The sequence below is a fragment of the Perognathus longimembris genome, chromosome 25, assembly GCF_023159225.1.
Source record: "Perognathus longimembris pacificus isolate PPM17 chromosome 25, ASM2315922v1, whole genome shotgun sequence".
In the NCBI taxonomy this organism is placed as follows: domain Eukaryota; kingdom Metazoa; phylum Chordata; class Mammalia; order Rodentia; family Heteromyidae; genus Perognathus; species Perognathus longimembris.
Window position 1 is genome coordinate 14,570,018 of NC_063185.1, and position 21,291 is coordinate 14,591,308.

Sequence of the window (21,291 nt, forward strand, 5' to 3'; positions counted from 1 at the left end):
GGTATACCTGTGTCACGGGGAGCAGAGCTCCTGGCAGGAATACAGGAACACCCCGAGGGGGGGGGAGTTTGCTCTGCGGAGCCCACACTTTCTGTACCCCAGCTTCTCTCCCACATCGTGGAGGAATGAAGACCCCTGAAGGGCTCTGGGTAAGGCCACGGGTATGGCGCCCTGAGATCTTAGTTTTGCAGCCCTTTGCTCTGGCCAGGTCGCGGATTAGAGACCTCACTCAGACTTCTTGCTCCCTGCCCCCACGCGTGCTCCCTGCGGAGGCCGTGGGCTCGGGAAGTGTGAGCCCAGAGTGGGGAGGTGGCCTGCGGCATATCACATCCCCCCCCAGGGGGAAGGGCATCCTTCGGGCCCTGTGCCCGCCCCTAGCTGGGCATGATTTGTAGTGCCAGCAAGTGTGTAAACAGTTGTGGTGCCTGAAACCCCTGTCAGGAGGCAAAATGCCCATGCCATCTGGAGAAGGAGGTTCTGTCCTCGGTACGCCGACTGCCTGGGGCTCACCTGCCAGGCGCCCCACACCTCCCCAAAGCAGATCTGTGAGGGGGAATGGCAAGCTGAGGGGGGCTGGCATTCTGGCAGGTCCCTGGGCTCCCCAACTCTCCCCCCCCCCCCACCTCCGAGGGGGAAGGCAGCATTCACAGGGCAGCCTGCACAGAAGGCAACAGAACGGGCCTTGCTGGTGCCTCGGCTGACCCCACTCCCGTTTGCCATGTCGCAGCCCCAGGCTGGGCCCTCTCAGGGGCAGCAGTGGGGGGCTTGCAGGGCTCGGTCACCAAGCCTGAGAAAGATGTCTGGAGAGGCAGCAAGGAGCTGCCACATTGTAGGAGCTGCTTGGCACAGGACTTTCCTGGGTGGAGTCCACATTGCAGGCTGGCCTCCCCACACCTCAGAGTCCCCATCTCCCGCAACCATCGCCCTGAGTTGAGGCTGCTTTCGGCACACCCCAGGAGGTGGGAGATTGGGGATGCACCCTGCGTCCCCTGAGCCTGCTTTTGGGTTCTTGTTCTTTGCCATTTAAGTGTCCTCTTTGGGATACATGCAGGCTTTGGATGGCCGCTCATAGTCAAAGCCTTTCCAACAACCATTGAGGGACCAAGCTTGGAAATGGGAAATGGGACCTCCGGTGATGAATATTGAAGTTCTTACGAAAGCAAGATTTCTCCGCGGTGATGCGATTAGCCTGGGCTGGGTGGCGCAGGACCCCGAGTTTGCTCTTGCAACCCAGGGTCTGGGATGGACGGTACACCCAGCCCCCTCTCCCCTGCCTCTCTCCCCCAGGGGGAGGGTCTAAAAAACATCACCCAGGCACCATATTTTTTTTTTTTTTGGCCAGTCCTGGGCCTTGGACTCAGGGCCTGAGCACTGTCCCTGGCTTCTTCCCGTTCAAGGCTAGCACTCTGCCACTTGAGCCACAGCGCCCCTTCTGGCCGTTTTCTGTATATGTGGTGCTGGGGAATCGAACCTAGGGCCTCGTGTATCCGAGGCAGGCACTCTTGCCACTAGGCTATATCCCCAGCCCCCAGGCACCATATTTTAATGAGTTTTTTTTTTTTGCAATTTGTATATAATAGATTTTCGATAACAACCTGTAATTAGTTCATTTTCCACTGTTCAGTTGCTCTGCTCGGAGGCCATTGACAGCTCCCAGCTGGGATCTTTAAACATGGCACGTGCTTGAAGACTGGGCAGCAGACAATGGCTGCGAACTGCTGGGCCCCACAATGGAGCCTCCAGAGGCAAATCTTCAGAGATGGGAATGAGGCCAAGGGGCTTTGAACCAGGAAGAGTAGGAGGAATGAGAAAGAGAGGTGAGGAGGTGGAAGAGGAAGAAGAGAAGAAAGAGAACATGGTAGAGGGGGATTCAGTGGTGACCATGGGTTCTGGCTCAGAACTGACAGCCCTGGGGGGGATGGGGGCAGAGCCCTAGTGCGAGGATGTGAGGCGCTCATGGACGCCTGCGGGGGGCGGGTAGGGGGGCGCCGATGGCTTTTTGAGCACAGTGGGGCTGCCGGAAGGGGGTACCTTGGCTATGCTCGGACTCCCACCAGCCATGGAGAGCCAGAGAGCATGGAGCGAGGACTCCCGGGAGAACACGGCTAATGGCTGCTTCTGTCCTGGCAGTCAGTCATAACCTGAGAGCTTCAAAGGCCATGCTCAGCTCCCCGCTGATTCTTGATCCCTTCTCTGGTGACTCCCCAGGGTGACACAAGCCCCTGGGTGCTGCCGGCTTCGATGGGTGTCACTGATCTGCGAGACAGTCTGGGAAGGTGGGCGGCTGGCTGGGGACAGTCCTTCCTCAGTCCCAGCCTTCCTGGGATCTGCGCTCTGGAGAGGCCCCACTCGTCAGCTCCTCAGCCCTGGGGCCCACCTTCAACTCACAGGCCACCATTCTCCTTGCTCTTCGCCTGGCTGCCTCCACCTCGGAGCTCAGGTCTCTGTTTCAGTATCTCCTTCCCGAGTTCTCCACACATAGGAGCTCAGATCCCGCAATTTCACTTTCGTCTTCCTCTCCAGTGGTCTTGCTGACCTGGCGCCGGGCCCCTGCGTGCAGTGCCTGGCCTTGCGCACAGCTGTGTCCCTGGCCTGGCGCTTGCTGGCGGGGGGGGGGGGGGGGGCTCTTGTGAGTGGTTCCTGATGAAATCCCCCTCCGCTTCCTTAGTTTGCCTCCCCCTGACCTTTCCCACCTCCCTTTGCTTATGTGTGTGCTCTGCCTGTCCTGGCCAGTCTCTTCTTGGAACCTTCTGGATGGAAGCTTGCCCCTTTCCATGGCCTTTCCTGGCCGGAGAAAAAACAACCAGCCTGGCCTCCCCACTTTTCCATGTGCCTCCCCACCCGCCCCCCCCAAGTTCCCCCAACCTGCCCTTTCAGGAGTTCTAAGCCGACGCCCGGGCCTCCCTCGGTGGTCTTCCTGAGCCTACCTGAGCTTGGGATTCCATGCTTTAGGGTTTTGCTCCAGAGGCCTGATGCCAGCTTGCCAGGGGTCTAGCTTGAGGCCTCAGGTGGGGATACTGAGGCAGAAGCTCCAAGAGCAGATTCTGTGTCTCCCTCTCTGGGTTTTGTGATGGGGCTTGACGGGGGATGGGGAAGCTGGGGTGGGGGATGGCTGTCTGGGGAGAGGGCGGCTGTGCTGTTATGTTTCAGATACCCAGGAACTGGACTCAGAGTTAAGAATCCCCCCCCCCCAATTGTTGGCTCATGGGTTATTTCCTGGGCCGTGATATGTGGCCGGAACCAATTAAGCGGTCCCATGATCCTGATGGACGGGGGTGGGGGGTGGGGGGAGGCTTCCCGAGATAAGCAGTTTTGGTCTTCATTAAGGCAGAGGCAGCGGCTCTGCCCACAGCCCTGCAGCCTCACGCCATGGCTGGGGGCAACCACATGGTGGGGGGGGCCCTCGCCGGCTTGCTCCAACCTGGTGGTTCTTCCCCAACTAGGGGCCCAGAGCTGAGGGCTCCTAACCCCTAGGCTGCCTCTGGGGTCCTTGATCTCAGTCTGGTCATGATCGGATGCTTTTTGCCCCCATAGTGTGGCCTTTGCCCAGGGATTCCCAGGAGCCCAGACCCACGCAGCCCCCGCCCCCGCAGAGCCTGCGCCCTAAAGCAGGGAGGGACAATGAAGGCAGGGCCAGGGATGATGGGCTGGGAGAGAAAGTGCTAGAACACCTGGAAATCCTTATCACTCTCACTGTGCCTGTCACCGAGCTGATTATGTGTACCGACCATGTGCCAGGGGCAAGGAGTCAACCGGGCCCTGAAAGCCCTGCTGGACTCGTTTCACAGCTGGGGAAGCTGAAGTCGGCCCGACTTCCGGTTAGGAGCCGGGTGAGTCACACAGACAGCAAATGGCAGAACAAAGACTCTGACTTGGAGCCACGGTCAAGTCTTAACAGAGGGGCTAACGGCTCGATGTAGAGATTATCTCGGGGCGATGGGACCCGTGGACAGGAGAGCAGTTGAGGAAGACTTCCCGGAGGAGGAGATTGTTAAGCCCCGTCCGTGTGGGGAGGAGAACGCAGGGGGATTGCAGAGGGAGCTCGGACACAGGAGAAGGATCTGGAGTCACATTGTGGAGGCAACCCTGATTCTGCTGCCTGCTGGCTGCGAGACCTTGGGCTGGCTATGGAAAAAGCAGACATAATGTTCAGGGTTGTATACTATGCAGGGAGCTGGCCAGTTTCTCCCTTTGGGGTGGGGGTGGGGGTCACTGGCACCAATGCTCTTGGCCGCAGACCAAGTGTCAGCCAGTTTATAGGTGCTGCTTGTCGTCCAAATCTTCAACTAAAAAGCCAGAGGAAGGTTCTGGCAAAAAGTCCACAAATAACAACAACAAAACAAAAAAACAAACCCATGCTGTCTGAAATCTTGCCCTTCGCCATGGAAAACTCAGGAACCCAACGGTGGGGGCTGATGCGCTGTTCCTGCTGAACTTTCAGTCTGAACTCACCCGTCACGAGGAAAGAGGCAACATAGGCCTGGTTAGTAAGCGCGCTTGCTCCCTGACCAGGGGGGTGGACGGGTGGCGGGGACGGCTACCATGCCGCAGTGTGTGGGAGACAGTGTCAGGCCCGAGGTGGAGGATGGGGGGGAGGGAGGGGAGTGAAGCCAGGTCCTTCTCCCACGTTCCAGCCAAGATGATTAAGAAAAACAAAACGAGTTCAAGCTTGGCGCTGGTGGCTCAGGCCTGTGATCCTAGGAGGCTGAGATCTGAGGACTGAGGTTCATAGCCATCCCAGGCAGGAACGTCTGTGAGACTCTCGTCTCCAAGGAACCATCAGAAGACCGGAAGTGGTGCTGTGGCTCCAAGTGAGAGAGTGCTAGCCTTGAATAACAAAGCTCAGGGACAGCACCCAGACCCCAAGTTCAAGCCCAGACCCACAAAACAACAACAGCAGTAACAACAACAACAAAACCACTAGTTCGCTAGGGACCCCTCCATCTGGTTCAAGTGGTCCTCTGGCTACTGACGCAGGGTAACTGTCAGATTAAAATGGCATTCTCCTTTCTGCTTGGCCGAGCTCGCTCCCTTCCCCCCCCGCCCCCCGGCTCTCAAGCCTGCCTGGTCAGTGCCCTGCGGTCTTGGGCGAGCTAGGTGACTAACACAGGACACCCTTCACCCAACACGTCTGCCGGCCCAAGCCCTTACCGCGCTGCCCGCACGCTCGCCGGGCTTGCTCTCGCAGGATTAATTAAAAGGGCAAGTTATCTTCCCAAACAGTGGAAGAAACTTGTAATGAATTTAAAGAGAGTAAAAAAAAAATAAATCCTCATTTAAGCAACATCTCCTTTTCCCTCCCACGACCCCAATCTGAACATTCAGAAAAAAAATGCAAAAAACCATGCCTAACGGAGCGGCTTTGTAGACGGCGACTTTTAGATTAATTGCCTGTGATGGACAGGTGGGGCCCACCTTGCTTACCAATGGCCCCGGAGTCTGGGTCTCTGCCACAGCCCGGGCAGGCAGCTGCAGACTTTGTAGGGGAGGGGTGGGGAGAGAGGGCGGGACATGGATCTAAGACACTATTTCTTTAAGTTCCTAGACCTGCCGTGGATAGGGGGAAGCCAAAAGCAACGCGAGGGAAACGTTCCCTTGTCTATCAAGGAGGCGTTGAAGAAGGCCATCCTCATCTTTCATTTCTATCAATGAACAGAGACAAGTGCCCGGATGCCACCTGGCAGTCAGGAAGAGAGAGGATCGGCTCCAAGGCTAAGGCGCCTGCCCTGGGCCTCCTTCCCATTGGTCTCTAAGAGCCAGGAAGGAGGCTCTGTCCCACTAAGAAGCGGCTTGCTGACCCCAGGCTCCCCAGGTTATGGGATTCCTTGTCTCATTCTTACCTAGCTACAGGCTACAAAGTGGCACGGGGAGGCTCGCCCCAAACTCAAAATTATACCCATGTGGGCCGGCACTCATGGTGTATGCCTGTAACCCCTAGCTACTTGGGAGGTGGACATCAGAGGACTGAAGTTCAAAGCCAGCCCAGGTAGACAAATCTGTGAGACTCATTTCCAATGGACTAGCAAAAAGCTAGAAGTGGAGCCGTGGCTCAAGTGTCCAGGCCTTGAGTTCAAGTCCCAGTAAAACACACACACACACACACACACCACACACACACACACACACACTTAGAAACGTAAGTCAGTTCTATAGGAAAACATCCCCAAACCACCATTATTGAGTGGGGCATCTGAGTTTGTGAGGAACAGACACAATTCACAATAGCCCAACCATAATAATAGAATCAGCCTGGGGATAAATCAACGGATGAACGGGTAAATACATGGTGGCAAACATACACAACGAAGTATTCTTCTGACATAAAGAAGAGTGAAATTTTGCTAATTGCAGGAGAATGGATGGATAGAACCAGAAATCATGTTAAGTGACATATGTCAGACCAAGAAAGACAAATGTTGCATGATAGCTTTCATAGGTAGAATCTAGACCTAAAGAAAGATTTATGACTTGAATGTAAAATCAGGTGTTAGAGAGTGGGACCCAACTGGAGGGGGGGGGGGATGAGAGAACATGGGAACATGATCAAACTATTCATATATATATAAACATATATATGAAAATAGGACAATAAAACCTGTTAAAATAATTGAAAAAGGGAGGGGATATGAGTCATGGAGGGGGTGAATCTGATCAAAGCATAGTATATGTGTGTAGGGAAATAGTATATGAAACCCCAGTTTGTACAATTTAATACGCACTAAATTACTCATAGGATCAATAATTAGAGATACACGAATAAGCAACCACCACCAAAAGGCTGGACTCACCTCACCTCCCAGATACCCCCACTGCCTCGTGCACCCCAGGATCAAGGAAAGATATGAGAAAATAAAATTCCAACCTCTGCCAGCCCATCAACTCCAGTTGTTAAAATGAAATCCAAACTGTTGTTGCTGAGATGTCTGAGCTATGACTTTCTGGGTTTGAGTGAGATTTCTTTGGTACTCATTGATTGCTGGGTAATAAGTTTGTACGTATATGTCTCGTTTCAATTATCCATTTAAAACTCACTGAACCACAAATGTATGCCTACAGCGATGGGAATTCAGTTCAGAGTTCCTGTGACTTTGAAAAGCCATTGATCCCTGTGTGCTCTAGTGACTGCGTGTCAGGCCTTTATAGCTGGGTTAACACGTTGTGTGGCTTCTTTAATGGCTGCGAGTTTACATTTTATTGCCTATCTATTATTTGGGTTGGTCTGTGATGAATGTTGTAGCTGCCTGGTTCAACACATGTCCAAGGCGACAGCAGAATCCAATTTGCTTTAAAAATGATGATTATAAAGCTTTTCAAAGAGTAATCTAGGAATGAAGGGAGCAAGACACCAGGTTACCCTGCTGAGACCTATGGAGGCAGGAGGAGCGGGGATGACCCTCCACCCCCCCCAACCCCAGCCATGCCTAGGGTGCCTCCTGTTTATATTGAAAGCCTGGCTGGTCTAGAGCCAGTCTCAGGAATCCAGTCCGTGAAACAGAGGTTCTTCTAGGTTCTTCTACCAGGGACAAACGTGGAACCCAGGTTTCCTCATGATGACTCTGTGGTGCCTGGTGATGCCTCTAAATTTCTCAAGTCCAGCCCGGGGCCTCTGGCTGATAATATACGTTGATCATTTCCTTCCTTGCTGCTTTAGCACAGGAGTTGGAGCCCAGCAAGCATTTCTGGGCACGTGTTAGACCTGGTTTCAGAAGTGTGTGGCTCTAGAAGACTTCTCTCTCTCACTGAATCTACCCTAATCACTTGTTTAGTTTTTTTGTGCTCAAGGCTGGAGCTCTACCACTTGAACCACAGCTCCACTCTTGGCATTTTGATGGTTCATTGGAGGTAAAAGTCTCACAGACATTTGAGCTTGGGCTACCTTTGAAACCACTATCCTCAGAGCTTAGCCTCCTGCGTAGCTAGGATTACAGGTGTGAGTCACTGTGCCTGGCTCATCCTGCCTTATTCTTGCCTATGTTCTCTGTGGTTATTATCATCCAGGAACTCAGTGTGGGGTGGTAGTAAATGGAAGCATAGTGCAGGAGGCGGGCGCTTAGGACAGGAGTGAGGGTCTATTTAGGGATACGCGGGTCGTTTTGGAACACCTGGTTCGCTGGAGAAGACCCCACCCCTGCTTTTGAGTAGCACTGGTTTGGCATTAACTTCTACAGTGCCGATTCCCACCAGGACCAATTTGAAGCTACTGACCGCTCAATATTTTGGTTGCTCACATTCCTGACAACTGAACCATCACGTCTCCTGAGCTGGGCCTAGGGCATTGCTGAAAAGTTGGAGATTTATTTCTGAGAACAAGTTCCTTGGGTCCACAAAGCAAGCACTTCCCATGGCAGGATAAGCCTGCTCAGTCCTTCACACCCGATGATGAACTAGTTTCGGCAGATGTGGGTTTTACTAGTCAGCAGGGAGGAGGCTGAGGACCACGTATATCCACAGTCTATTAGGCATTGGACTTCGGCCCTTGGCATTAAGGATGCCGCGAACCGGAAGTCTCACCTCCCCATCGCCGCATTAAGCTCACCGCTACTTCCCATAGGAAATAATCACACCCACGTTTCTCTCCTTTATATCATTCAAGTAGTCCTTCTCTCTGCTATACGAGCCCCTTTGGCTATCAAATCACAAGAGCCCCTCTTTGTGAATATTTGATATATTGGAACAACAGCTCAAAAAGCAATGTCCAGGGCTGGGGATATAGCCTAGTGGCAAGAGTGCCTGCCTCGGATACACAAGGCCCTAGGTTCGATTCCCCAGCACCACATATACAGAAAACGGCCAGAAGCGGCGCTGTGGCTCAAGTGGCAGAGTGCTAGCCTTGAGCGGGAAGAAGCCAGGGACAGTGCTCAGGCCCTGAGTCCAAGGCCCACGACTGGCCAAAAAAAAAAAAAAAACAAAAAAACAAAAAAACAAAACAAAACAAAAAAGCAATGTCCAAAGTATACAAAACAGTATCAAGCAGAAATAGCTGTCGGATAAGATGAAACTCCAGGTCAGGGCTGGAGCAGAAGGAACCTGAGCAAATTTTGTGGCTCGGGTGTTCATGGCCCCTTGGGGGCTCGTGCCACCTCTTCAGGGCCAGGGGCTGCAGATGCTTTGAGCTTGTAGGCCGTGTCCAGGGAATTCCAGGAGAGTTTGCGTTACCCTCAGAGAGACTGTGCCTCTCGGCCAGTCTGGTTCACCCGCTCCCTTCACTGTGGACATCTAGACATCCGGGCATCTGTGGTACTTTCAGGGCCTGGCCCCTGCATCTCGCACACTTTAGAAGCCCCATCTCAGCTCCAACCAACATTTGCCCTGATAAACATCTGATAGCAAATCACCTTGGGCCAAGGTCATCACCAGTCCTGCAGACATCCCCTGAGGGAGTGGTATTCACTGGGAACCAATCTCACCAGAACACTCCTCTCCCGCCTCTCCTTGGACCCTCTTTGTCTGAAAGTGCTCCTGGCCTCTGCCTGGCCAAGACTCCAGACTCTACTGTAGTGTCCCAAGCAGGGCTCCTCACAGGGGCAGCCCTAAAGCTTGTTCCTTCCACAGACAGTCACTAAAGTTCCCACACAAGTATACTCTGGTCACAGTCCTGGGTCCCCTCCATTAGCAAGAAAAACATCCTAAAGGCTTAGGGCTTGGAGCTACTTAGGGCTTGCACCAAATCACCCCAGCTGCTGCTTTTCATCTCTAAGAAAAACCCACTTGGCAGAGCACCGAGGCTCGACTCCCAGCCCACCACCAGTGTGACGCGAGAACACGGGCCCCTCGGCCCCGACGCTGGGCCTGACTTACGGAAGGCTGTGTAGAGCTCGCGCAGCGTCAGGGAGCCGTCTCTGTTGTAGTCGTCGAATTGGAGGAGGTCGCCCATCGAGCACCCGGGCAGGTCCCCGGCCAGGTCCTGCTCCGTCAGCATGCGCTGTGGGCAGGGAGGACAAGGCCAGAGCCGTGAGGGAGGCCACTGCTGCTTCCGGAAAACACAATGGCTCGAGGCGAAGCAATGACTTCAGGGAAGCGCCTCGGTTCTGTCTGGTCTGATCCATCTCCTCCTTTTACTTTAGTTTTTCCAATTATCTCCAAGTACTTGTACACAAGGGTTGCAATTCAACATGTCAGTTTATGGGAACAGCGCTGTGTATTGGGGTGTGTGTGTGGGGGGGGCTTGAACTCAGGGCCAGAGTACTTTCCCTTAACTTTTCCACTCAAGGCTGACACTCTACCCCTTGAGCCACACCTCCACTTGTGGCTTTTTGATAGTTAATTGGGGGATAAGAGTCTCATAGCCTCTTCTGCCCAGGTTGGGTTTGAACCACAGTCCTCAGATTTCAGCCTCCTGAGCAGCTAGGATTACAGGTATGAGCCACTAGTGTCTAAGTACACCGCATCTTCATCAGTGTCGTCCCTTCCACGTTCTCCCCCATCTCTCCCAACACCTCCCCACCCCCTCCAGTTACCTGGTCCCATTTCCACACAGGCACATTGATTATTACATTGGCACTTCGTTTTATAGATGAGGACACTGAGGGTCAGAGAGGGAAAGTGACTTCTCCAAGGTCACACAGGGCTAGGGACAGTATCCAGATGAGAGCTTAGCCTGTCCATTCCTTGTCTGGTCTGATGGACCCTGGAAAATCTTTGCTGAGAAGGATCTGCTCCTATGTGCTAAGGGGAAAATACCAGGCAGCCTCACCTAGCTGGAGCCAGAGTGACAGGAACCAGAGAGGTGTGGGTAAGGAAGGTGCTAGAAGGGAATCTCAGCAGAGAAGAAATGGAGAGCCAGAGGCATTTTCTATTTGCTTAATATTCTTAGCTTGAGTTTGCTGTATTAAAGGCAATTTAATGTGATAATGTTTAAAAAAATAAAAGAGCCATCCTTTATCCAGCAAGTCAGTGTTCAATAAAAGCCAGATTCAACCCTAACGTCCCAGATCAATCTTGGGAAGATGGAAATTTCCCTTTGTCTATTTCTGCGTTGGAAATGGATTAAGTTCTCAATGGACAGGTGCGTTTTCCCCGGCACCCACTGATGTGCTTGTCAAGAAAAGGCCCACGTCGCCCGGCTCTGCTGGGGAGATTTATGAAATGGACTTTAAACATATTAAAGTTTAAAGAGGAAATCGTCGTCCAATTACTACGCTTGCTAATGGCTTCAGATGCCTCGGGCCCCTGTCTGCTGCCAGGTTTGGAGCAACAGGCTTGAAAAGTTTCTTGTTCACTCAGAAGCAGCAGCTCGGGAGCTGGGTGGGCCTGGGTGCCTGCCTCTCTGCCCAGGGCAAGTGGGGGCCGCCTTTCTCCCGTGCCCACGGGGGGGTTGGGAACCATGGGATGGGCGGGGGATTGGTCTTCCTACCGGGCACCCTAATGAACAGGACTTGGATCTGTCCAGAGCAGCTGAGGTCACAGGCGGGTCCTTGACCATGCCTGCTGAGGGAGGCGTCTGGAGACCCAGCGGCTTGGAAATGCTGGAGGAGGCAGTCCCTGCACCTCAGACTGTGGGCTCGGAAGTCTGCATCCCCTCTGTGTTTATTTAACCACAGGCAAAGGGCCTAGCTTAATGCCAAGTCCGAAGCAACTGAGCAACGTTAGGTACATGTGAGGACAAGCCTCCCCAGTCCTGGCTGCCTGGCCTTGCTTGATGAGGTCCCTGAGCCACTGCTATGATTCCCTCCTTCCCTCCCTCCCTCCGTCCCTCCTCTCCTTCCTTTCTTCCCTCCCTCCCTCTCTCTCTCCTTTTCTTTTGTTTCATGTCAATACTGGAGCTTGAACACAGGGCCTAGGTGCTCCTGAGCTTCTTTTGTTCAAGGCTGGAGCTTGAACCATCCCTCCAGTTCTATGGTTTCCTTATAATAGGGCAGCAAAGGTGGATTAGGGCTTGGGTTATCTCTGTAGGTCACACATTGTAGTCTGGGGGGGCAGAGATGCCCCCCCCTTGAGTACCCTGCTTCTTTGCTCAGCGTGGCTTTTGGCTGCTCTGGCTTCCGAGGCCTGGGGGTATTAAACACAAATGTGAAGAAGAGGAATGCAGGTCTCTTGGTCCCACTTCCGAAGGCCCCCTCTCTGCGGCTGGCAGTGGCTCTCCCCAACAGACAAGAGTCGCTCTTTCCTGGGTTCTGTGCTGCAGACCACCTTGAGGCGGGGCAGATGGATGTGTGTGTGCTGTGTGTAGTGCACTGCCTCTGGGGAGGGTGACAAGCCACGGGACTCCATTCGAGTGGCTTTCCAGACACGTGCCCTTGGGGAGTGGACACAGGGATTTCCACCACCAAATGGGCTAGGAGGGGGGTTGGGCCGCTGATATTCGGGTACCAAGGAACCATGAAGTCACTAGGCAGAGGACCTGGGGACCCCTGGGTGTGAGATTAGGGTTCCAAAGGTGTTTGCTGGAAATCAACCACTGTTTTTCCCTTTGGCTCCCCACCGCCCCCCCTTGGTTTTCTGAGGAGTAGTGAAGGCCATAAGGCCTCATCAAAGCCCCCATGAGCGACCTTTCCGGGGCAGGCCAGGCTGCCTGGCTGGAAGCGCATGGAGCGTGTGTGTCCGCGCTGGCTCGGCGTGGCAGCTGGGAGGAAGAACCTGGGAGCCTTGCTGGGAAGATGGTCTCAGGGGTGCCACAGGCTCTGTGAGTCCCGGGCCCTCCTGGGACAGAGATCGTTTCCAACCACCATCCCGCTGCGCTGCTGCTGGAGGGCCGGATTCCTCCTCAACCCGTGTTCTCCCAGCGCGGCACCTACCTGCGCCAGTTCAGAGCCGGTGATGTGGCCGTTGCTGTCAGCATCCAAGTCCTTAAACAGAGACTCCACCAGGAGGCGCTTCTGGCTGCCGGGGTCCTGTCTGCTGCCCCGGTCCTGGAGCGGCTGCCGGCGGCTCTGGAGAGCCAGGAGGACGTTCTTGAGGCGGGCATAGCCAGCCACGGTACAGGTGCCACCTGGAAGGAGAGATGGGGTTGTGTTAGGGGCTCTGTGCATCTCTGGGTCCACTCGACCATCTTGCTGTGGCTATGCAGGGTGCAGCTAGAATCATCTGTTTTATGTTATATTATAACCTCATCTAAGCTGTGTCCGTCTGTCCTTCCATGCCACGAGTTCTCTCTGTTTTTGTTTCTTGGCCTCTGCCCCCTCCCTCTCTCATCCTGGTTTGAACTCGGGGCTTTGCTGCTCACTAAGCAGGTCCTCTACAACGTGAACCACGCCCAAGCCTTTTGGCCTTAGGGTGGTTTTCATGTGGAAGCCTGGACCGGACTGCAACCCTCCCATTTATTCTTCCAGAGAGTCCTCACCGCCACACCCAGTGCCATTGGTTGAGACGGGGTCTGGAGACCTTTTTGCATAGGCTGGCCTCAAATCCTGATCTTGATCTCCACTTCCCAAGCAGCTGGAATTACAGGCATTCACATCTGCACTTGGTTACATTTTATTATTATTATTATTATTATTATTACTTTTTTGGATTGAACTCAGGGCTTCATGCTTGCTACCTCTTGAGCCATTACCCCCCTCCCCGCACATCTATTTTGCTTTTAGTTTTTCAGATACAGCTTCAAGTTAACTTTGCCTAAGCTGGCCTTCAATGTCCATCCTCCTTGTCTTGGTCTCCCGAGTAGCTAGGATTATAGCTATAGAGCACCACACCCAGTCTCCACAACGATTTTAGTGAATCCTTAATAGACGTCACGTAGGATATGAATGCCGGAGCCTGCTTCATGGAGCCTCCCATACATATTTATTGAGCACCTACTACAAGCCAGACACAGAGCCAGTTGTCAGATGGAATGGGAAAAATTCTTCCAGTGGAATCAGTAGCTGCAGCCCCACAGCAGATTTAGGAAAACAGGCCCAGAATTGTACTTGTAATAGTTTCTTCTTCTTCTTTTTTTTTTTTTTTTTTTTTTGGTCTTAATCCTACCTCCAAGGCAGCTCTGGAATACTTGGCCTCATAGATTAGGGAGTTTTAGTTAACAGGACCAATAAGCCCTGCTTAAAGTAATTAAGTACACTCCCCATGCTGGATTACTTGCAAACAAGCCTGTGTACACAAGTCCATGACCAAGGAATAAAAAGGCGCTTTAGGAAATGAAAGCAGAGGAGCACAGCCCATTACTCTTGGGCCTTTTATCGCAGGCGGACTTGATGAGCGCCAGCCTCCGAACTGGGCGTCGCTTTGGCAAATGAAGCCTGTGATGCACGGTGACGTGACATGGTTTATCTTGCTGGTGACGTGCCACTGAGATCATCTCTACGCAGGGGCACTGCCTGTTAACCCGGGGGGGGGGGCGGGGGGGGAACTGAAGGGACATCACTGAGCAGCGCTGCCCCTTCAACCCCACGGGACCCCCTCCTTGGGGGACAATGGACTTCCTGTGATTGGCTTTGCTGAATCCCGGAGTGGGTGTGGGTTCCTGGTCTGTCTATCCTGGAATTGCGAGAAAGAAGTGCTAGGGGACAACCAGCTTGGGCATGCATCCATGCCTGCGTGCATCTGTGCGTGTGTGTGCATTTGTGCATCCGTGTGTGCTGGTCTTGGGGCTTGAACTCAGGGCCCGAGGGCTGCCCCTTAGCTTTTTTCACTCGAGGCAGGTGCTCTACCAGTTGAGCCACAGCTCCACTTTTGGCTTTTTGCTGGTTAATTGGAGATGGGAGTTTCAAAGACTTTCCTGCCCTGGCTGGCTTCGAACCACGATCCTCAGACCTCAGTTACCCAAGTAGCTGGGATTACAGGCCTGAGCCACTAGTGCCTAGCTGCACGACTGGGTGTGAGGCCCAGCTCTGACGCTGCTACGATGCGGGATGTGGGACAAGGGGCCTCAGTGCTCTCATCTGAGAACTGGGAAGAACACTCAGCACGGGCTGTTACGGTCGGCCCACAGAGGTCTGCAGTAGCCTTAAATTCAGAGAAAGAGATGAGGGAGGCAAGGCTCTGTGTCTGCATGTCTCCTCACTTTCTCTGTTTCTGTCTGTCTGTCTCTCTTTCTCTCTCTCTCTCTAAGCCTGCATGACTCAACCACTTTCTCTTGAGCTTATTTGGGTTTTCAGATTTTCTTTCAAATTGGAGTCTGGTGATTCCTGTCAGGAACAGATGCCCGTAACCATTTCCTCCTGTGTGTTTATGTAGGGGGGAGGATCTCCAAACAAATAGATGGCTGTTTAATAAAATCAAATCTATTTGCTCTCTGGGAATCTCCACGCTCTGATAAGAATGACCCTCTCCCCCCTCTCTTGCCTGGGGGAGGAGGGAGATGGATTCCCCCCCGGAGCTCACAGGTCTACTGGCTGGCTCACTTACTTCTTGGGTGGTCCCTGTGACACTAGAGTCACTCCTGCGCTGTGGACAGGGTCCCTGCTGCTGGCCTAGTTGAGTTTTTTTTGGGTGGAGGGGGAATGGCTAAAACTCAGACTTAGGGAAGGAGAGAGGAGTCTTGCCCACCATTCTCCAAGAGGAAGAAATCTAGTGGAACGGAAGGGGCGGGGCCGCTTGATTTTTTTTTTTTTTTTTTTTTTTGGCCAGTCCTGGGCCTTGGACTCAGGGCCTGAGCACTGTCCCTGGCTTCCTCCCGCTCAAGGCTAGCACTCTGCCACCTGAGCCACAGCGCCCCTTCTGGCCGTTTTCCATATATTTGGTGCTGGGGAATCGAACCGAGAGCTTCATGTGTAGGAGGCAAGCGCTCTTGCCACTAGGCCATATTCCCAGCCCAAGGCAGGGCCGCTTGAAGGCGAGGCGGGGCCAGGCTGGATGGACAGTGATGTCTTCTCCTCGCTGGTCCCTCCCCCCCCAGCCCCTTCCCACCCTTCCCTGAGGACCTCGGTGGGAAGGAGCGCCTCCCAGTGTCTCCTGCCCCACACGGGGGGGGGGGGGGGCAGGGAGGTCTACAGGGAGACTGCCTCCCACTTTAGGGGTGCTGTTGGGGGGGATGATGGGGCAGAGTGGGGGTGCTGTGAGCACCTCTCAGGTCAGGCCCTGCCCTTCTACCTCATCCACAGGCCTCTGGTTTCTCTATGCTGGCAATGGCTGCAGGTCTAGAATTCAAGCCAGGGTGGGTGGTAAGGGCCCGGCATCTCCAGGGCCAGCGTCCCTGCTGCCCAGGCCAGACTCCTCTGCCTTGTGCCAGCTGGGACCACATGCTGGACCCTGGGCAGTGTGCTGAAGCTGTGAGAACACCCTAGGGCTGGGGACTGCGGGGGGGGGGCTTGGAAGGGGGTGAGGAGGCAGCAAGGAGGGCGTGGCCCAGCATGGCTGGACATGTCCGTCCTGGGCCTCCTGGGGGCCCCTGCTCTCACTCCCCACCGCAGCACCCGAGTCCCTCAGGACCAGCGAACCCGCCTGACGCCCCCCACCCCCTCAGGTTATGTCCCTGAAGCTGCCACCTCCAGCTTAGGCTCGGGGCAGATCTTGATCCCCGGCATGACTGTCTTCCCAAGGCTTGAGTCTGGTAAGCCCCAGATTCACCAAACCCCTGGGGTCACCGTGGGACCAGCCAGGAGCAGCTCGCCCACAGGGTGCACTGTGGAACCCCATCTTCAGTGAAAGGCTCCCTCCCCTGCCTCCACTTCCAGACAGTTGGCTGACTTATCCTGAAAGCACTATGTGCCCACCAAAGAGCACTTGGGAAGCTCAAGGAGAAACCAATGAATCCACAGCCAATCAAATCAGTCATCCATCATCTGTCTCCTGGACGTGGCCTTTTCCACCACTGGCCAGAACGGAGCCACGTGCTCCGCTCAGGGCTGGGGAAGAAGTGGACCTCAGCACATCTGACTCCTTCAGGAGGGAGGACCCTGAGGGTAGGTGGGTGGCAAAGGCTCGGGGACCATGGCACCCCTTTCCAGTCCTGCCTGGGTGGCAATTAGAATGTTCTGATTGAGCAGTCGCCCGCTGCTCCATTGTTCCATGGGTGTGACTTCAAGAGAAGGTAGATAATTTTTTGTGCATGCGTGATGGCGCAGCCTTACTAGGCAGGCACTCTACCATCTGAACCATGCATCCAGCCCTGTTTTTGCTTTATTTTTGAGGCAGGGCCTCACTTTATCCCCTAGTGCCTGGGCTGTGATCTTCCCACGTGTGCTTCCCTGTGCCATGGGGAAGAAGAAAAGGCAGGTGCCACCATGCCCAGACACTGGTTGAGATGGAGTCTTACACACTTTTATGGCTCCAATAGTGGTCCTCCATCTCTTCTTCCCAAGCTAAGATAGTGGTTTTAAGCCATCATACCCAGGCTGAATTCTCTGTGGCTCATTTGTCTTTGGTCACTTCCCCATGGGGTCTGGAACAGGGGGCCGCTAACTTAGTTTGTATAGAGCAACATAAGCAGGAAGCCGTCCGCCGTCCCGGCTCCCTCCTCTCTCCCCGCCCCCCGCTTCTGTCCTTTCTCCTGACCAGGGCCATTCCCATGCTGGGCCCGCTTGAGGAGGGAGGCTATGATCCTAGCTGGACTGATGGCTGTTGGTAGGACCCAGTCACCTTTCTGCTGACCTGGGGTCCCCCAGGCAGCCCTGGCCTTGGGCTCCCTGCCAGTACACCCATGGGGCGTCTCTTGCTCACAGACCGGGCCTGCCTTGGCAGATAAAATATTGATCAGCCTGCTGAGGAGCAGAGAGTGTGAGCCTATTTTCATGTCAGAACTTGGTAATGAACTACATTTATCAAGCCCCGTTCTCCACGAGAAAGGTCAGTCGCGGATCTGGCTAAGTTGTTATGACACCTCATTAATCTGGCTCCCTCAATAATTGTCCCTCTCTGAAGATTCTAATGCTCTCCCATTCTGGCCGCACTCCATCCATGCTGAGGGAGATGGCCGAAGCAGGGGCGCAAACGCAGGCGCATTTAATGTTTGGGCAGAGGGAGATCGGAAGCAAGGAAACGCCTCTGGAATGAAGAGTCCATCAAAGAGACATTTGCTGCTGCAAGGCAAAAGGAAGCAAGGGAGACTCGGTGAATATTCCATCAGTCACTTGTACCCTGGCCAAAGGCAGTGTCGTGGCCAAGTCTGGCCAAGTGAAGCTCCAGGCCCAGGCCTGGGTGAGGCTGGAGATCTCCACAGAGCCAAGGGCGAGGAGAACGAAGACACGACGGGGCAGACAGGCAGCGAGACGCCCGGTTCTAGCAGAGCACCAGAAGGGCATGGTCAAGGCCGTGGCTTGGAAATACCTGCATGAATAGGGGGCCCTCTTTTACCATCATTGTTAGAAATAGCTCAGGATGTTGGGATGTCAGGTGGGAATGAAGATGCCAACTTCAAAGGAACCTAGCCAGGCAAAGCTTACTTCTGCAGAAGGGCACACATCATCCAGAAGTCTGGCAAGCAAGCACACACACACCAGGCAGGCTGCTCCCGTTTCATCCCTAACACAGCAGGCCCCGCCCCTCTGCTCCCATTGGCCGGGCTCAGGTTCACAGTCTGCAAAGGGATGTGGCTCAATTAACAGGCTTTAATTAACATTCAAGGGGCTTCTAACAGGATGTCTTAATTAAAGTGCTCAGGAAAGGGATGTATGTAACTAAAATGTTAATTAAACATGTTAATTAAACAAGGGCCAAGCCACCTAGCCAAAGCAGGAACCCTTCAGAAAAACAGTTCTCTGGAGATGAACAGAAAGGAAGCAAACTGCTTTGGTAGGAAAGGGCTCTTCTCACCATTACCCACCACCAGGGATACCTGGGTGCACTGTGGGCACAAGCCAGCTCCTGAGTGTGATACCAGTGGCCTTGTTCACTGGTGCTCAAGTCTCCCTAGGCTTGCTCAGTGTGGGGGGGTACCCCCATACCTGCAAAGCTGGCCCAAAAGAGTAAATTGCCATGGCTAGGTTTGGGGGTGGTAGCCAGAGGGGCCTGGGCACTAGGTTGCACTGAAGTCTCCCCTGGGGAGCACAGAGTTGCCTCTGTGCTCAGAGACAGCTTCCTACACAGACAGGATGGGGCTTTGAGGGAACCCCAAGTCCACTATGAAGTCCCGGGTCCTGATAGCATCTGGGAGGCTGGCATTTCCCTTCCCAGTGGCAGAGCAGGCCAGGGGACAGAGGGAAGGAGGGAGGAGGAGGAGGGCCCGGGGCCTGGTGGGGCCACTGTCCACACTCACTGCACTCTAGCCTTTGTTAACCTGGCAGGGTGGCCTGAGACCAGAGCTCCACAACCAGAATACCACCTGGGAAAAACCCACAGAGGGTCCTAAGGGAGGGTGACAGGCTGTGACCCTATGCTCTTGGCTGCCCCTGGGTTTGCCCCCCGGGTGGGCTACGCTCCCTCTTCCCCCTCTGCCTCCGGACACTGCTGCACTGGTTCCCACGTTGTCCCCAGCCAGCCACAAAGCCAAGATTGGTGTCACCAAAGCAGAAAACCTGGCCTAACTGTCTGGCACCCACATCGCAGGCCGACGTGGTGGCGTTGCTTGGGCCTCAGTCGGGAGGTGTCATCCTGCGCTCTATTTTGAAACCGCGAAGCTGTGCAAAGAGCAAGATGCATTTCTCTTCCCTCATCTAATTTACGAGCCGCCCCAACTTTTGCTGGAGTTTTTGCTTAAAGAGTAACAGATGTTTAACTTGATGTAAATTCATGCACATTAACAAATCTTTCGGCTGCCATTTCTGGGAAAATTCAATTAACAATAAATGCCAAAGCCAATGGGCTTATCTTTCGGATACATTTTCATTTTCACTAACCAGAATGCAGTTCTGCTGATGGGCCACTGGCCGAGTCACAAGATTCTGAAAATCCCAGCGATCTGTGAAGTTTATGGAACACAGTCTCTTTGTGGTCCCCAGAGCCACGCAGACAAGTGTGCCCAAAGTCATGTCACCGGGGTGGCAATCTCCATCAAGCTGGGGCGCCAGACCAAAAAGCCAATGGCTCACGGTGTCCTCAGTTCCAGCACTGGGGGAAGTCAGCTACGCTTGTCCCTGGCCTTGGTGACTCTAGCCTCCATGGTCCTCCATGGACTGGCTCTGCTGATTGCCCACTACCCGCCAGAAAGCCACCTTCAAATTCACTTCTGACAGGCTCATTCCTCAAGCTGGACTTTTCTGCCATGGCCTAGCTCCATGGAGACACTTCTGTTCCTCTTTCAACAGCACAAACCTTGAGTTTGTCCTATATTCTCCAGACTCAAACTTGTGGAAGCGAGAACACACCACCACAGTGACCCCTAGTGGCTGCACCTGCACCGGGCACCAACGCTTGCCCTAAGGCCCCTCTGGTCCTGGCTGCATCCCTACTTCTGCCATGATTCAGAGCTCTTGCTTCTCCTCGCTTAGCAGTCCCCACTGGAGAACCGGCAAGGAGCCCAATACACTCCTGAGCCAAATGTGACAGGGCTGACTGGTGGCAGATCCTGGATTAGAACCTGGGTCTCCTGAAGCTGGCTCAACCACGCGACACCAAGGCCACAAAGCAGGGCAGAGCAAATCTAAGTGGAGCCACACGGAGGACCTAGTCACCCTGGCTTTCCCTAAAGGACATTCAGGACTGGGGAAGAGCTAAGGTATCCAGAGAGCTGCTAGGTTTAGGGGAGATGGAGTGGGAGGAGCATTTTAGTAAGGCTTCAGGTTGGTCTGGATCCGGATCAGCTGGGGACTCCCACGAGAGATACAGCTTCTGGATTCACATGCCATGCCCCGAAAGCTGCATGTCCTCTAGTCTCTGGTGGTCCTGGTCCAGACAGACCACGAACCACGCTGGAAACAGCCCTTATGGGAACGTCCTTATGTAGCTCCCCTGACAGGCTGGGCTCCCAGGAGTGGCCCGGAAGGGGGCACCTAGCAGCGATTGAGTGGGGACAAGAACCCAGGCCACAAAGGGTACCTGCTCCCAGCCAACAGCCAGAGCTAGCTGAGTGCAGCTTTTGAGCACTTAGACCCCTGTTTCCTTGCTGAGTGGGGCTGTGAAGGTCCCTCTATCTGGTCAAAAAGATTGCAGGGAGAGGGGGGCGTGGGTGCTGGCCTGGGTCCCGTCTCGCTGTCACGGGCATTGCTGCGTTGGGAGCTGAAAGGGTTGGTTCTTTCAAGGTCATTTGGTCAAGCCATGCTCCTGGGCCAGTTTTTTTTTTGGGGGGGGGCGGGGATGTGAACACTGACAGCCAGAGGTGGCTCAGGAAAATCAAACAGGCTCCTACTAGCTCAGGCCCCTCATCTTCCTAGGGTTCAAAGTGGGGCACATCAGGCTGGCCAGCTGGCTGCGGTCAATCCCCACCTGGCTTTTCCCCTGGAGTGTCTGTGTTTTGTATCTGTCATCCCAGTTGATTGGGAACTTTCTGGGTTGAAAGCCCAAGGCTCACTGGGGGATCACAAACAGAATCTGCATATCTAA

General features: G+C 54.1%; 1 protein-coding gene across 2 annotated transcripts in view; it reads right to left on the reverse strand.

Moving 5' to 3' along the window:
• The window catches only part of Fstl4 (follistatin like 4), a 280,522-nt gene that overhangs the window by 65,759 nt on the left and 193,472 nt on the right, over nt 1–21,291 (reverse strand). For both annotated transcript variants that reach the window (XM_048334239.1, XM_048334238.1), the window contains exons 5-6: nt 12,735–12,928; nt 9,799–9,922 (exon numbers count right to left, since the gene is read on the reverse strand). In XM_048334239.1, coding sequence (XP_048190196.1) covers nt 9,799–9,922; nt 12,735–12,928 — 318 coding nt within the window. The remainder of the gene's footprint in view (nt 1–9,798; nt 9,923–12,734; nt 12,929–21,291) is intronic.